The 17,037-nt window shown below is 43.8% G+C and overlaps 1 protein-coding gene across 1 annotated transcript in view; it reads left to right on the top strand.

Annotated features, from left to right (window-relative positions):
• PTDSS1 (phosphatidylserine synthase 1) overlaps nucleotides 1–17,037 on the top strand; it is a 39,884-nt gene that overhangs the window by 801 nt on the left and 22,046 nt on the right. The window contains exons 2-4 of the mRNA XM_066625862.1: nucleotides 10,444–10,535; nucleotides 15,018–15,062; nucleotides 16,859–16,983. Of these exons, the coding sequence (XP_066481959.1) occupies nucleotides 10,444–10,535; nucleotides 15,018–15,062; nucleotides 16,859–16,983 (262 nt within the window). The remainder of the gene's footprint in view (nucleotides 1–10,443; nucleotides 10,536–15,017; nucleotides 15,063–16,858; nucleotides 16,984–17,037) is intronic.

Raw genomic sequence — 17,037 nt, 5'->3', positions numbered from 1 at the left:
TGGAGGGGCTCAGTGGCGTCACTACGGGGGTGTGGGCCACACCGGGTGACGTGCATGGGGGTGACACGCTAAAACTGTTGTAGTTAGGAGTGACCCCATCATATTATATACCAGGGGTGCTCAAACTTTCAACTTTAGGGATGCTGGACCTTTAACAAGTGTTTAGAAGAGAGAATTTCAGCATGTGCTGCTTGTCATCTGTGGGATGACAAGTTGCACCTGCTGCAATTCTCTCTTCTATACACTTGTTAAAGGTCCAGCATCCCTAAAGTTGAAAGTTTGAGCACCCCTGTTATATACCATTGGATGTGGAATTTCGAGCGGAATGCAGTGCAAAGAACCAGAATGAAATATCTCCTTTCTATCAAAAGTTATGGCCAAAAGACTGGAGAACAAAAAATGCATGGATACCTATGGAAAGTGAAAGTGAGCCGTATTGCGTGTTTACTCGTGAGTAGGTGAATATGCCTTAGTCTGTCAGAAAGGGCAGGCTGAGAGGAATCCAATGACACCAGAATGATCCTGATCCAATGAATGCAGCCCCCAAAAACACCTGAGAAGGAGGCCTCTCCCTCCAAGCAGATAAATGTATTGAGCCCTATGGAAAGTGAAGTTAAACCTCATGGTTGCATTTACTCATGAGTAAGCAAACTGCCTTGGCTGGTGTGGAAGATCAGGTGAAGGAGAGTACAAGGCTGCCAGAATGGTCCTGATCCTATGCACCTGCAGCTAAACAAGTGCTCCAGAAGGCAGCCTCCCCCCCCCCCCAAAAAGATCAAAACAGAGGCTTCAACTGATAAGGTGAACCTTTTTGAGACTTGCAAAGCCAGGTGGATCCTGACAGTGATCTGGTTTAAACAGAAGTTCTTAAATTGAACTGGGCACTGGTTAGGGCTGAAAACCTTACTGGTTTTGGAGGTGGGGGGTGTTATTGCAGGCAGGCTACAGAGGAAATTCACTTGGTGGAACAGGGTTGGCTTCTGCTTATTTAATTATTTGTTTTACTTTAATTATTTATACTTATTTATTTTAATTTGCCTGATGATGTCACTTCCACCATGACATCACTTCTGGTGGGTCTTGGACAGATTGTCATTCTAAAAAGTGGGTCCCAGTGCTAAAAGTTTGAGAACTGCTGCAATAAGGTGTTAGTAAGTTGACACCCTGGAGGGGGTGTGACACCACTAGTGACGAAAATCACAGTTTGGGGGAATAATACCAGCATGTTATGTATCAATCAATGCGTAATTTCATGCAGAATGTGTTCTTTCTTTGTTCTATCAAAAGGTACAACCAAAAGACCATGGGGCGGAGTGATGGTACATCACTACGTCCACCATCTTGGGTGTTGCCCCGCCCACTGCATGGGGTGTGATGCGCTGGTAGCATGTACCAGGTGACATGAACCCTAGTGACGCCACTGGAGGGGGCTTGCTTCCAAGTAAACATGTACACATAAACTTTCAGCTTCTTTGCTGTGTTGGTTTTCAATCACTGATTCATGCATGAATTGATGACCAGCAACGAGCTGTTTTTGTTGGGGGTTTCACAGCCAGCTTTCCTTCCTGCCTTGCTGGCCCTCCAAGATATTCTGGGGCACTAACTGCCTTTTCCTGCCATTATTCAATTCCTTTTCAAGTACCCCTAAAGGTCTTGTTGAGTACCTTTAAGGGTACATGATCACCAGGTTGGAAATCATTGATGTACAGGATCATGGGGACAGGATCATCAGAAGGTACACCATGCAGCGACCTTACTGAAGCTCAACACTTCTTTAGGGCTGGTAGGTACCTGGATGTGAGGGTGCCTCTGAATTGACTTGGAACCTAAGGAAGAAAGGCACAGAAGATGATGGTGATGATGCTTGAGACATACAAAATTATGCATGGGAAGGATAAAGTGGATAGAGAGATGCTCTTTACACTCTCACATAACACTAGAACCAGGGGATGTCCACTAAAATTGAGTGTTGGGAGAGTTGGGACAGACAAAAAAATATTTCTTTACTTAGCGTGTGGTTGGTCTGTGGAACCTTTGCCACAGGATGTGGTGATGGCATCTGGCCTAGATGCCTTTAAAAGGGGATTGGACAAATTTCTGGAGGAAAAATCCATTACTGGTTACAATCCATGATGTGTATGTGCAACCTCCTGATTTTAGAAATGGGCTATGTCAGAATGCCAGATGCAGGAGAAGGCACCAGGATGCAGGTCTCTTGTTATCTGGTGTGCTCCCTGGGGCATTTGGTGGGCTGCTATGAGATACAGGAAGCTGGACTAGATGGGCCTATGGCCTGATCCAGTGGGGCTGTTCTTAAGTTTTTATGATGATGATAAAATTACACTCATTTCAATAAATGAGTTCCTTCCTGGGCTGCACTAGGTTGGCCAGGGCTGTGTAGATACTTAATTCTTCACTTACCCTTCACAACAAGGTTGAGAATCTCTGTCTAGCACAGTGTTGCTCAACCAGTGGTATGGGTACCACTAGCAATACTTGAGGTGGTGTCTGGTGGTACTCACAGAATCGCTTGACAACTGTCATCCGTCAGTGACACCAGGAATGTGACACAACAAACAGCAGTAGGGGGCTCAGCTTGGCAGGCAGAGCTCCAAAGCATATTTTCCCGTGCTCTAAAAAGCCCCTCCAATCTACCCTGAGCCTGTTACTGGTGTTTGTTGCATTCCATCTGGCCTCCCAGCCCAGAAGTAACTGGTGATAACAGTGTTCCCCTTCTCCAGTTCCACCCTGAACCTCTTACTGGTGTTTGTTGAATCACATCTGGCCTCCCAACCCAACTGGTGATGACGGTGATCACCATTGCCAGTTACTTCTGGTGGTACTTTGAATAAGTGGCCCATATGAAGTGGTACGGTGGAGGTCAAACCTTGAGAAACACTGCTCTAGTAGGCTAATGAGAGAGGATGCAGCCAGATAGTTCTGGGATGAAATGAATGGGGAGATACTTAAGAAAGAGAATAAAGAAATGTGTGGTGGATGAACTGGAGAAAAGACAAAGCTGAACATGTGAGACAGTGTTTTGGACAGAACAGTAACTTAGGAGTTCCTTTAGAGGAGATTTTCTCATTCATAAAAGAGGATAGGTTTGGTCATTTATTTCTGGTGTGTTTTGTCACTCCACAATATGCTGAGATCAAATGTTTACTAAAGAAATATAAAGAAGTCTCCCTGTACTCTTACCAAAGCACCTGTTAGCAGTTCTCTCTGGAGTTCATAAATATACTTATGGGAAAGAGAGTTTGTTTCTGGAAAGCACCTGATGACACTAAGTTGGCAGGTGTTCTGAAACTTTTCTCCTGGGGAAAAGTACATCTGACACAGTCATATATAAGAACATAAGAAAAGCCCAAAGGGCCCATCTAGGCCAGCACCCGCTTTCCCACTGTGGCCTGCCAGCTGACTCTGGGAAGCAGGTATGCTGAGGAGAAAACCATAATTCTTTCCCACTGTTGCTCCCAAGTATTCATAAGCATTTTGCTGCTGAACCCAGAAGTTGTGTGTAGCCATTAACAGACCTGTCCTGCAGGAATTTGTCCAAACCCCTTTTGAAGGCATCCAAGCTGCTGGCCATTACCGTATCTTATGGCAGCAAATTCTGCAGACTTACTATGTGTTGCATGACGAAGTACCTTCTTTTGTCCATCCTAAATCACCAACCAATCAGTTTCATTGAATGAACTCTCATTCTAGTATTGTGAGAGGGAGGAAGAAAAACTTTTCTCTTTTCTCTACATCATGCATAATTGTATAACTCTCAGTCATGTCTCTCCTTCATTGCCTTTTTTTTCCAACCATAAAAGCTCCAAATGTTTTAGCCTTTTTTCTTAAGCAGGCTGATCCAGCTCTCTGATCATTTTGGTTGCTCTCTTTTGGACTTTTTCCAGTTTTGCAATATCTTTTGTAAGATGTGACAGTCAGAACTGTACGTGGTATTCCATATGTAGCCAGACCATAGATTTGTATAGAGGCATTATACTATTAGTAGTTTTATAACGCAATCCAGTGCAGCCTCCACACTGGCATAGTATGTTCTGTGCTGGTGCTGGCCATTGCAAAAGTGCTGCAAAGTAGTTTGCAACAGCATAGTAGATGCCTGTGCTGGTGTGAAAGCCCACACTGGCAGAAGACCCAGCCTATGCCAGACACAGTAAGTTTCGCACCAAGTGGTGTGTGGATAGGAGAAGCGGTGTAATGGGATAGAGGAGGGTGGGAACAGGGTTGGGTGGATCAGGCTGGGGGTTGGATTGGTGTCAGTGGCGCGTGCCGCATCCAATCCCTCCCTGGCCTGATCCATTGTCATGAGTGCACATGGACTTGCGCCAGCTATTGGGCTTGTGAAGGTCCGAGTAGATCCATTGTGTGGGTTTGGGCTTTCACCAAAGCAAGGAAGCAAATGTTCCTTTACCTCATGGAGACCTCCAGCCTGCAAAATTCCCATGCAGATGAAGTGCAGCCCACATTGACCCTGCTGCCTGGGAATTCGCATTGAATTGGGTTGCCCATCTACAGTCCTAAACACATTGTTTAGGGCAAATGGTCTGTTGAAGACAAGGGAACTTAACTCTGAGTGAACATGCATAAAATTGCACTATTATTCTAAATCTCTTTCCTAATGATTCCAGGATGGAATTTGCCTTCTTTATAGAAGTTGTGCACTGGGTCAACATTTTTATTCACCATGAACCCAAGACTGCCTTCCTGGTCGACCCTATCTGTCTATATGTTAAATTGAGATTTTTGGCCCCAGTGTGACCACTTTACACTTGTCAATTTAACTGCATTTTCCGTTTGGTTGCCCATTCATTTGCAGCTCAGCACTATGCATGCCTACTCAGAAGTAGTGTTGTGTTCTTATTGTGTTCAATGGAACTTACAGGAAAGTGTGTATAGGATTGCAATCTTAACCTCATCAGAGAGGTTCTTTTGGCACCCTTTATAATGTGCTATGGTTTTTACCACCTTGAATAGTTTCGTGTCATCTGCACATTTGGCTGCCTCATTGTTTATCCCTAAATTCAGATCATTTATGGACAAATTAAAAAGGACTGGCTCAAAGACAGATTCTTAGTGGGGGGGATTCTACTCGTTACTTTCAGTATAAAATTACCCATTTATTTCTATTCTTTGTTTCTGATTAATTAACTAGCAACTAGTCCATCAAAGGACCTGTGACTGCTAAGTGTACTCAGCAGCTTTGGTGAGGCTCTTAGTCAAAAGCCTTTTGAAGTTGAAGATTGTAGGTGTCAGCTGAACTGCCTCAGTCCAGGTACCTGCTGTCACTCTCCCAGAATTCCAGAACAGCAGTTCCCAAAGTTCTACTCGGATGTTGGGACTGCTCTAAGTTTTGGGGGGAGCAAGGCAGGAGCGGGGGGGGGCTGCCCAGAGAGTGCCACAGTGATCGCACCGCTGTGGGGACCCAGGGACGCCACCATGTACCTGGGGGCACCCTGCATCCTCCGGGGGGGGGGGGCCTGGAGGCTTACAGCCGCCTCCATGACCTTCCACTTGGCTGCAGTGAGCTCCGATCTGCTTTTGGAGCTCACTTCTGGTTTGCATGAAGTGAGCTCCGATAGCAGATTGGAGCTCATTGCAGCCGCACAGATGGTTGCGGAGGCAACTGTAAGTCTCCAGGATCTCCCGGGAAGCTGAAGGACACCCCCAGTATGTGGGGAAGTCCCTGGGTCCCCACAGTGCTGTGATTGCTTTGGCACTGTTGGGGATGCATTCCTGGGCCACTCCTCTTAAGGGGGAGTGACCCAGGCTCTGCTCTCAATAGTGGGTGGCAACCCACAATTGAACCCACTGCTCTAGAAGGTTAGTGAGGCTGGACTTACCTTTGCAGAAACCTTGCAGATTCTCCTTCAACAAGTCTCGTTATTTTATGCATAATAATGTTATCTTCTATGCATAATAATGTTATCATAATTATGTTATCTGGTGCATTCCACCAATTTTACACAGAACAAATGTTAAGCTGGTCAGCCTGTTATTTTCTCAACCCCCTCCCCCCTGATCCTTTTAAAACATTGGTATGACATTGGCAACCTTTCAGTCTTGTGGCACAGAGAGTGATTTAGAGGGCAAGTTGTTTATTGTTTGTTGAAAGATGAACAATTTAGCATTTGAGTTTCTTAAGAATTCATAGGTGGATGCCCTCTGGGCCCAAATGTACACAGGAGGTCTGTGGATCCAGTCCTATCTTTTCAGCACGGTGCAGCCGCAATGCAGCCCCAAGATAAGGAAACAAACATTCACTTATCTTGAGGAGACCATCAAAGGATCCCATCAAAGGATGCAGTGCACACCCCATTAGCACAGCTGCACCAGCACTGGAAAATTGGATAAGCACTTCCAAAAGTGCTAATGATTGGTCCCTGAAGCAGTTAAGTGGATTTATTAGAAGAGCTGTTATTATTAATAATATTTGCTGCTTAATAAATTTTAGAAGATTTTCAGGGCTGCTTCAGCTTTAGAAAATTCCTACAAAGAAATGCTTTTTTTGCAGGTATTTGTATGAAACCCATCGTGTAAATCAGGGTGTCATACAGTGGAGTAGCATTCATGGTGCTTGCTGAAGGCCAGAAGTGACATCGTTAAGCAGGAAGGGATTAACCCATTTCTGCCCAAGGTTGCATGTACACAACAGGGACCAAATACGTACACCTGTGGGCCTGGTAGAAATGGGTTAAGCAAATTATAGCCTGAAATAAGCAATTTGTTCTTACAAGGGAACTCATTAGTTGCTAATGACAGAACAGAAAATATGCAGATCTTGAGCTTATTTTCAAAATATGGGAGAGTCTAAGTATCACACTAGAACAGTGGTTCTCAGACACTCAGGGAGAGTTTAAAGGCCTGTGTAAGTCCTTGCGGGGGCGGGGGGGACCCTAAGGGGGCTGCAGGGGCTTGGCTGGACTTACCAGAGCCTCCTGCAGCTTCCCGGGGGTGTGGGGAGCCCTGTGCAAGCGTTTGTAGGGCTCCCCAGGCTTCCAAAAGTGAAAGTGGAGCGATTGTGCTCCACTTCGTTTTGCGGAGGTGGAGCGCGATCCCTTCACTTTCACTTTTAGAAGCCTGGGGAGCCCTGCAGATGCTCACACACACCCGGGAGGTTGCAGGAGCCTCTGGTAAGTACAGCCAAGCCCCTGCATCCCTCTTAGTGACGTGAACTTGGGGATTGCATCGCTGCCTCCTTGCTGCCCCTGCCCCTTAAGGGGCCAGAGGCCAGGGCCTTCATGGCCCCAGTTTGAAAACCACTGCACTAGAAGACCCTAATTATTACAAAAGTGACTCTTTTAGCTGTGCCACCTCTGCCAGGGCATCCCTTTGCAGCTCAGGTGCTCTGATGATCTGTCAGCCAAAGCAGCGCTGCTGAAAGGGTGGCCCGCGTGATTATTGGGCTCTTGCAGCACCTCAGTAGCATCTCTATCTACATAAGTAGTCATTGCCATCAGTGTTCCTCTCTAAACCAGTGATTTTCAACCTTTTTCATCTCATGGTACACTGACAAGGTGCTAAAATTTTCAAGGCACACCATCAGTTCTTTACAATTGACAAGGCACACCATGCTGCTGAAGTGGGGCTCACGTCCCCATTGGCCCTACTAATAAATGACCCTCCCCCAAACCCCCATGGCACACCTGGAGACCATTTGCAGCACACCAGTGTGCCATGGCACACTGGTTGAGAATTGCTGCTCTAAGCTGCCCAACCACGTGGCCATACAGCTCGTACAACTGAGCTCTGCAGAGCTTGGCTTTCCCAGAAGTCTGGTGATAACATGTGACATCACTGCTGAGCATCTGGAGATACTGCCAAAGCAGCCCTAGAAGGTATCCGCACAAGAGCACAGAGCCCTTAGGGAACACCATCCTGTGATATGAGCAGTACATGCACTGTGTTGAGGTCTGAACCCAGGAAATCACTCAGGTCCTGTGCACAGGAGGGAATATAACAAACGCTGTGGTGAACAGTCTGTTTGTAGCAAGTAACAGGGAGCAGCTGTTCCTGATTGCTGACTCTGTGCAGCTGATTGTGGGTGTGCCTTGTGCATATACCAAGGCCGAAGACAAACACTCCTCGGTGAGTGAGGGTGAGCGTGTAGGGTGGTGAGTGTTAAGGAATAGGAATCAGGATGCCGTAATGTGTGTTGCTGTATGACTGACCAGTGTTGCTGTAAATATCCTTGTATATAATATATCTTAGTGATGGAACCTAACTCTCATGTCCAGTGCCTCTTTGCCTTCTGAGAGATTGCCTTGGACATCAGCCTTGAGTTTCTGTTGTGCTGCCGTTTGATTTTGCTCTGCTGGAGACTCCTGCACTCCACCCCAAACCTCCCCGCAACACACTGCTCAGCCATCTTGTCAGCCACCTTTTTCCTGCCGTTCCCTGTACCATTAATCCAAACTTCTTTTTCTGCTTCCCCAAGTTTAAAAAGTACCATTAAGTTTTTTTACAGAGTGCAAAAAGGGCACTTTTGAAATTTCCTGTATTTGAAATTTCCTCCCAAATTGCCAACTGAAAGGTGAGGAACTAAGTAGCTGCAATGTGTATATAAGGGCAAGTTCCTGGCCTTTCAGTGTGCGATGTTGAAGCGAAATTACTGAGCTGTATCACTGCTGAACCATTTGTGAGAAAGATTGCTACTGAAGTGTCCTTTGTAAATAAATCCAGTTTTGTTTGAAGAACTGCATCCTGCCCTAAATTCTAGTGCCAAGGTACTGGAAGAGAGTGTCCCTAATCTCTCAAGACCTTGTGGAGAGTGAGGCCCTGGCAAGCTAGGGACTTGAGACAGCAGAAGAAACAATTGGATGGTTTGGCATCAGGTTTCATGGGGTCTTGAGTCAGGAACCCACAGAAGCACCACATATACAATAACTGAGGAAGCCAGTGATTTATCATGTTGTCTGGTCTTCTGTTTTCTGCTGTTTTCCAGTAAGGGCTGCTTCACATTTTTTTACTTAAAGTAATCTCACTATGGGGTCCGGAGGGGGGCAGAAGGGACATCAGCTCCAAGGCTTCTTGGCCCAAGCTCTGTCTGGGCTTGTCCTGCCCTGTCCAACCAGGGAAATTTTCAAGGAAAATGAGCCTTAGAGGTTCAGGTGTGTGTGTGGGGTGGGGGGGGGTCATCTGCACCAACTGGGCTAGTCACTTCTTTCCAGGAGGAGCCTCCCTTCTACCTATTGTGCAACCCTCCTCAGCTATCCAGTTCTTCTCCCTGCTTGGGACCAGTGAGCCAGTCATCCCAGGCACTTTTATATCCCAGGCTGGCCTCATCAGGTCCCATAAGTAATATCCTAATATACATGTGCAAGCCCTCATTTATGGTGGTTTATCTCTAGTCTGCTGAACTAGGTAGCAGTGCATCAGTGAAGAACAGGCAGAAGTGTAGCCTGGCTCTGTGCCATATCTGGGCCTCCAGCTCCTCTCCAGAAGTGCTCAAAATTCTTTCTCTCTGTGGTATTCAGTCATGACCTTGTTCATGTAGTGCAGCAGTTGTGCTGAATTGTCATTGCTTAAATCTTGTTATTTAGCATAGTACATGCTCAGGATTCAAATTATCTGGGTACTTGGTGTACAAGTTCTAAATCATTCCCACTAGCTGCATGATTTTACATTAAAATGTGTGTGATATCCTAGAAAGAATTTTAATCCAGGAAAGTCAGGACCCTTCTGACATTGTCCTATGTGGATTTAAAAATCCATGCATCCCCTATAACTTTCTCAAACTGAGTCAGGGGTGGGAATCTGGTTATATAAAGAAATACATTAAAACTGCCGAACTAGCTTGGTTGGAGGTTCTGGTCTGAAGCTGCAATCCTGTAGACGCTTATGTTGGAGTAAGTCACATCAAACTCATTGGGGCTTGCTTCTGAGTAGACATGCATAGGATTGTACTGTAAATCTAGAATCTTCTATTTAGCAGACATAGATCTAATCCTAAGCATGTCTACTCAGAAGTAAGTCTTATTATAGTCAGTAGGGCTTACTTCCAGGTAAGTGTGGATAGGATTGTAGCCATAGTGTTGCAGTTTTCTTTTGCCTAGAAAAGGATGAGGGCAATATAAGATATCTTTCTATGAGAGATTATTACCAGTTAGCTGGTAACAGATAGCGCACATGATGTAAGTGGAGTCTCTGTGTTCAAGGCTGGGTGGCAGAAAGCGAAGGTTCTTTCTTCTGGTCAGTAATGATTCTCACCCTAATGAGTGCTCTAATTTACAATAAATTCTTACAAGTCTGGGAAACTTACAGGTGTGTGTATTGACTTCATGTTTAGCATTACTCTTTGATAAACTGAGGCATGTTTGTTTTAAGTAAAGAATTTGGTTGAGTTTGAAGCTAGCTAATGTCGCTTTCTGAAGCTGAGGTGAAAAACCTGGTATGTCCACCTTTTTAAAATCATCAACTCTCCTTTTTTAGGGATGATTCAACCCCTGAAGATAATATTTGGAAAGGCATCCTCTCTGTGATTTTCTTCTTTCTTATCATCAGTGTTTTAGCTTTTCCAAATGGTAAGTAACTTTGAATGTATTGGTGAGCCTTGGGTGTGTGTGAATTTGTGACCATGTTTTCAGCAGTTTCTTTTAAAGTGTTTACTTCAGACTCCTACTGTACCCAGTGGAGCTGTTCTGGACAAGAGTACTGATGTATTGTTTGCTTAGAGGTTGGAGAACATTTTGGCATAGGAGTCCCAATCTACTTCCTTACGACTCTTCCCTAGTTGAGATATCAGGCATCTTTCTCAGACTGATCTCTGAAAGAGCATCCAGTGTAGTGCAGAGTATAAATCAAGACAGAATTGTAAACTTAAGATAGAATGGAAAAGGAATGCAAGATAAAGGCTGCAATCCTGTGCATGCTTCCCTAGAAGTAACATTGAACATAGTGGGACATTTCTGAATAAACGTGTAGAATTGCACTGAAGTCTTCCACTCTAGGGTCCTCTGTTCCTCTTTGAGATGGACAAGGGAAGCTCCTATTGCTTGGTAAAGGAAAAAAGCTTCTTTTGTTGCTTGATAAAGGAAAAAAAGCTTCTTTTGTTGTGTACTGCTGATGTGTGAATTACTTATACTGTATATTGCTGCCAGAGATAGGTTGGTCTCCTTTGCAAGGTACTGGGTTCTTCCTGGAGGAGACTTGGTAAGGGACCCCTTCCTCGGTAGAAAGGTGTTGGACAACTTGTCCATCACACCAACAAACATATAAAAGTCAGTTGACCAGGAATAGCACCATAGTGTAGATTACTTTTAAGGTTTTTCAACTAACTAGACCATTGTACTTCTAAAACAGAATCATTTTGCTTTTTAAATTGCAACAGGTGAGATTAAATTGCATCTTGATTCTGTGATTATGCATATAAAATCATATGTTCCCTTTTATTTTTTAAAATAAATCATGGAAATGAGATTTTAAAATATTAATCAATTATCATTGGGGGAATGTTGTCAGAGAGATTAGAGGTTGTTATTGGAATTAAACAATAATCCTGTAATTGTGTGATAGCAAGCATGTTTACTTGGAAGAAAGGTCCTTAAAATTAGTGGGACACAAGTAAATAAATTTCAGATTAGAGTCAGGGTAAAAAAAAATTGTTATTTCGTTATCTTTTGTAATAAAAGTAGCTTCTTACAATGAGTCAAAGTAGTGGTTTATCTAGATTAGGAGTAGTGTATCTTCAAGATTTCGGACATAGTTCCTCTTTAGACTTGAAATGTTAGGGATTAAACCAGGGATTATTTTACTTGAAAAGCATGTGCAAGTCCTACTGTCATCTCAAAAGGTCGAGACTCTGGTGATTATAGTATTAGCATTAGATTAAGGAAGCACAATTTTATTTAATGCCAAAATGGCAACGAAGCTCACAACAATATTAAATATATACTCACAAAATAATGCAGTAAAAGAGTTACACTAGCTATGGCACAGCTAACTCCTAAACATAACTCTCAGCCAAAACCCAACAAAACTGAAACAGCCAGTATAGTGAAGTACAGTATCGGCTTCAGTATTCTCCAAAAGCATAACAAAAAGTTTAACTGTATCTTGCTGCATGACAGGGTGACGTACAGGCCTCCAGCAGGAAGCTTTTCAATAGAATTGCAGCATTAGGCCCTAGATAAAAGGCTTGGATATGAAAAAGAAACAACATTCTGTAAAACTTGGTTAGCTGAAGTTCACTGTCCAGTTTTTCAATACCTACTGCTGCCTTTTACTGGAAATGTTAGTGTGACCTCATTGTGTCTGGTATGGTGATGGTTGGTAGCTGTGGGCGTGTCAGCAGCAGTTGCTTGCTGGCTCTTCTCCAGTAAGACAACTATGATGTGTATGTATAGTAACTGTGTGATATAAGTGGAGCACGTTGCACTGTCTGATTGAAGCAATAGCTGAGTTCAGTCCTCAGCATTCTTGGCAAGTAACTGAATACCAGTTACTATAGATATAGAGATAAGAGCACTCGTTCTCCCTCCCTTGAGACTGAGTAGGTTCCCTTGCTATGATTGTCAGTACAACTGGGCTCGATAGCCTGGCTACAGAGCAAGCAGTTAGTAGCAGCTTGAATATCTCCCCAATATGGAGTTGTTGCTCGGGCCATCAGAGAAACATTTGCGCCATCATCCAAATTGCTGGTTATCAACCAGTCTCTGATATCCCATAGGAATAATTGGGATTGCACTGTTCCAAGGGCTGTGAACTATGCATTACAAAGCCAGACACCTGGTAATTGTAGACATGAATAACTGTAATGGAAAGACCATGAAGCTAAGTGGATGTATGCCTTTAGCAAGCCTTTATTGGGGGCTAGAAAGGCTTCAGACACCTTGAATTAAGGTACTTTGAGCCATGTAATCTGGATTTGTATTTGATCTTAGCGGTGTCTCTAAAAGGTATTGATTTCAGTTGTGTAGCTGAGAGGAATGATTTTCCACACGAATTCAACCTGTATGCCTGGTACTTGATATTCTGGTATCTAATGTCTGGCCTACTGGAAGTTTTAAGTGGCCCGTCCTGTTCTCCTGCACTTCATTGAGTGTTACTAATCACCCAGCTCCTTGACTAAGTATTGATGTCATCAAGTCCCTGTGTGCCACAACTGGAATAAACTACATAACAACATGCCATTGACTTTTTCAAAGTAAGCATCAAAAATCAGGGAAAGAAAAATGAACTCTTAGGACAAAAGTGTTTTCTCACTTTAAAAATAGTATGTGCTATGCTTGGGTATGTTACCCTTGTACCAGAGGTCTTTCAGAGGCTCTAAGATATTTGCTTTGAACTCTTCCTATCGGGGTTTCTGCTGCACATAAGTACATTACTTTTCTCCAGTTGCTAAGTGGTGTTCGGTCATTGCTGGTACCCATTGATCCCTGAAATGTGATACAGAATGTGATCCCTCAAATGTGGTAATCAAAGACATGGTATTGAACTGGATCCAAGGACTGTTGTACCTTGGGAGATACAAAAATTGACTTCCCATTGATAAAATTGTAAGCAAGCAGATGGGGTACTCCATGTCTGTCAATCCATGAGTTTTTAGCTTTTACCCGGTGGAATGAATTCTTGTTCAGGAACAAGTAGACCCTTTATTGATGCTTATCGTAAATTTCGTAGAGCTTAGTGTCACATTGTTTTCAGCCCTCCAACCTATTTCGTGTTATTTCTTCCTACTTCCTGTTGGCATTTGCAGTAGCACAGAGAGAGACAGAGATAACAACAGGAGTGCTGCAATCAGGCAAAGATAAGTCATTTGTGAACTGCGGATAAGTGATACTGCGGGTATGGGGGATACCTGTATTGTAGCCAGTGAGAAAGACATAAGAATGGCTCTCATGGACAGCTATGGAAAAGTTCTGGACTCAGTGTGACAGTAAAACCTGACTACTGTCTCCATTACTGTTCAGGATTCTCTTGAAGAAGACCCTCTAAAGCAGTGGTTCTCAAACTGGGGTGTTGCGATGCTCCAGCCAGAGAGTCCTGGCCTCTGCCCCTTTAAGGGGCGGGGAGGGGAGAGGCAGCAGTCGCTGTCAAGGGGCACAGAAGCTTGCCTGGACTCACTACAGCCTGCAGCAGCCTTCCAGGTGTGCGAGGAGCCCCACACCAGCCTCTGCCGGGCTCCCCAACATGTGGAGAATGTAAGAATAATGATTGCAAACCCACTTCTGGTTTGCAATCACATGTGCCACCACGGGGCTCTGCTGCAGTGAATCCAGGCAAGCTCCTGCACCCCTCGTTAGCAACGCGATTTTGGCGATTGCATCACTGCCTCCCCCCTGCCCTGCAAGAACTTACAGCGGGGCTCAAACTCCCTGCAAGTTTGAGAACTGCTACTTTAAATTGTAGTTTACAGTGCATTTCTGCGAATAGAACATATGGAGACACACTGTGCACACACACATAGACTATGGGCCCTTGCAATCCATGATCTCTCCTTTCTTTTTTTTGCACATGCGGAGCCCGTTGTGGGTGCTTCACAAATCTACTTGTCTTTCCAAATTCTGTGCTTTACTCCCACTCTTCCTGATTATGGGCATTCCATTGCTGATGTACCCTGATTGCCAGGAAGAGCCATCACCAGTGTTCCCACCATGTTATTGTCCCTGCTGACCAGTGCTATTCTCCCTGAAGTTTCTTGTAAGATATCTTACAAGGAGTCATAGGTCAATTTTTAAAGTTACTGAAGGCCTGCTCTTTCAATACTATGGTAATTTGCACAGTTAGGCTGCAATGCTGTGCACATTTACCTGGGAGTTAGCTCTGTTGAACTAATTTTGGGACTTACTTCTGAGTAGACATATCTAAGATTGTGCAATGACAAGTGCTTAGCCAAACAGCAGCAGCCCAGACTCAACAGTTCCTTCAGTAGTTTTAATTAAGAACTTAAATTCATTGTAAAGTTTGTACAAAACTGGATCTTAGTTGGTTCACTGGTGCAATAAACTTCTCTCACATCAGGTTTAAGCATATGTTATAATTCTAATGGGTGTTTCTCTCTATAGGCCCCTTTACTCGTCCACACCCTGCAATATGGCGCATGGTTTTTGGTAAGACTTTCAAGACTATTAATATTTATATACTGCTTTTCATCGAAAAACTTCACAAAGTGGTTTACCAAGAAAATCAAATAAATGACTCAATTAAAAAGCTATGCCTCCAACCTCTTCTGATATTTCCTTGGTTGACTATGCATTTCTTCAGTGTATTCTATGACTTCCATGCCATTGTAGAAGTACATTAATATCCAGTTCTTGTAGATGGTTAGTGTGCCCCCTTTAAGATTTGTGCTCTGTTTTAAGCAAATAAATGGAGTGCCGACAAGATTATTTTATTTATCCAAGTGAAAATGGACACACAGTAAGTTGGTACAAAGATGAGTGGAAGGTGACACACTTCCAAACTGAGGAAACAAACTAAAACACTTCTTTTATCCTCTTAGATTTAATACACTCAAACCATCCTGGAACACTCTAAAAAACATATTAAATTTCCTTTGTGCCAACTATTTGAACGTTGGCTGAGCGATTCCAAATTTTGTTAATATGGCGCAGGGCCATTCTGTAGTCCGTATGCTCAGATTCAGCTTATTTGTACTTACCTGTGAGTGTATTGGACTTCTAAAGAGGGCCAGTGGATGTGAAACTGAGAGAGAGGGAGCAAGATCTGAAAACCCAGATGTACCCTTTCATCTCACCATTTGTTTCTAATGCTTAAAAGTGTAAATGGGGGTAAGGGTAGGGGAAGGAGAGCACAGTGTGCACAAGAACACACAAATTTTCTTTCCATGAAACTTTACCGCTAAAGCTAGAATTTAACCTGTTGAAAGGTTTGGAGAAAGTTCTCAAAAAATTCTCAAGTGTTCCTAAGATACTTTGGAAGATGGGACTTGATCTGGTGAGGTACTGAGGTATTTTCAAAATGTCACCCTGTGTAATTATATTCTGTAGGCACTCGCAGCAGCTGCAACCATTACACTGCTAAGGCTACAGCTGAGTTTCCATTATGAAGAGACTTTTGGATGCCCTTCAAAAGCCTACACAAAGTCACATCTGCTTCATGAATGATGGATTAAATTATCATTTTTCTTCTGAATGCTGAAATCCCTCTTTGAATTTGATCTCACCGAAATTTGTTGAGCCTCTCTGTGGTGGTGGTGGTGGTTGGGTGGGGTATCAAACTGCCTGACCTTAGTAACAACCTATCAAAGTAATCACACGCCTGAAAGTTGTGAGTAAAGTTTGGTGGTCAATTATGCAAATAATTTAGCTTTTCTTCAACACTTCTTTGTTGTGTAGCTAACTATTTACACATGCTGCTTACTGGGTAGCAGTGGTGGACCTCCCATTATGTTTGATGGGGCCAATGCCCCAGGAGCGAGCCTTTAGGACCCTGTGGAAGCCTCTCTGAGGCTCCTGACAGAGTCGGAAACCGTGTTTCCAGTTTTTCAGAAGCACATTTATAGCATCGGGAAAGGCTCAGGAAGCTTCCCTGATGCAGCCTGGGGTCACGTGAGGGGGGGCAGATTTGTGCATGGGGGGGTGGCAGCCTGCAGGGAGGTGCCATTGCAGGCCTTTGCCCTGAGGCACGAGGCTGGGGAGGTCCCCCACTGCTGGGTTAAAAAAAAAAAATCTCAGGTCATGAGAAGAAACTTCTAAAAAATTAATTTATACAATCAACTTTGGTTTGGGAATGTTTGTTTATTGATCCAAACTGGTCTATTGGCATTGATGAGTAGATGGTTATGAAAATGTTTTGAATATTGCTTTTTGGACAGATGTTTTAAACACCTAGCCTACCAAAAATGTCATCAATAAATATCTCATATGAATTTGTTTTTCTGCAGGTCTGAGTGTTCTCTATTTTCTGTTTCTGGTTTTCCTGCTCTTTCTTAACTTTGAGCAGGTGAAATCAGTGATGTACTGGCTGGACCCTAATCTCCGATATGCAACAAGAGAAGCTGACATCATGGTGTGTATTGATTGCATTGCAGAGAAAGTTCTGGCACTTTTGTCCTTTGTCAAA

This window comes from Tiliqua scincoides, chromosome 4 (assembly GCF_035046505.1).
Source record: "Tiliqua scincoides isolate rTilSci1 chromosome 4, rTilSci1.hap2, whole genome shotgun sequence".
Taxonomy (NCBI): Eukaryota; Metazoa; Chordata; class Lepidosauria; order Squamata; family Scincidae; genus Tiliqua; species Tiliqua scincoides.
This window is presented reverse-complemented; position numbering and strand designations above follow the sequence as displayed.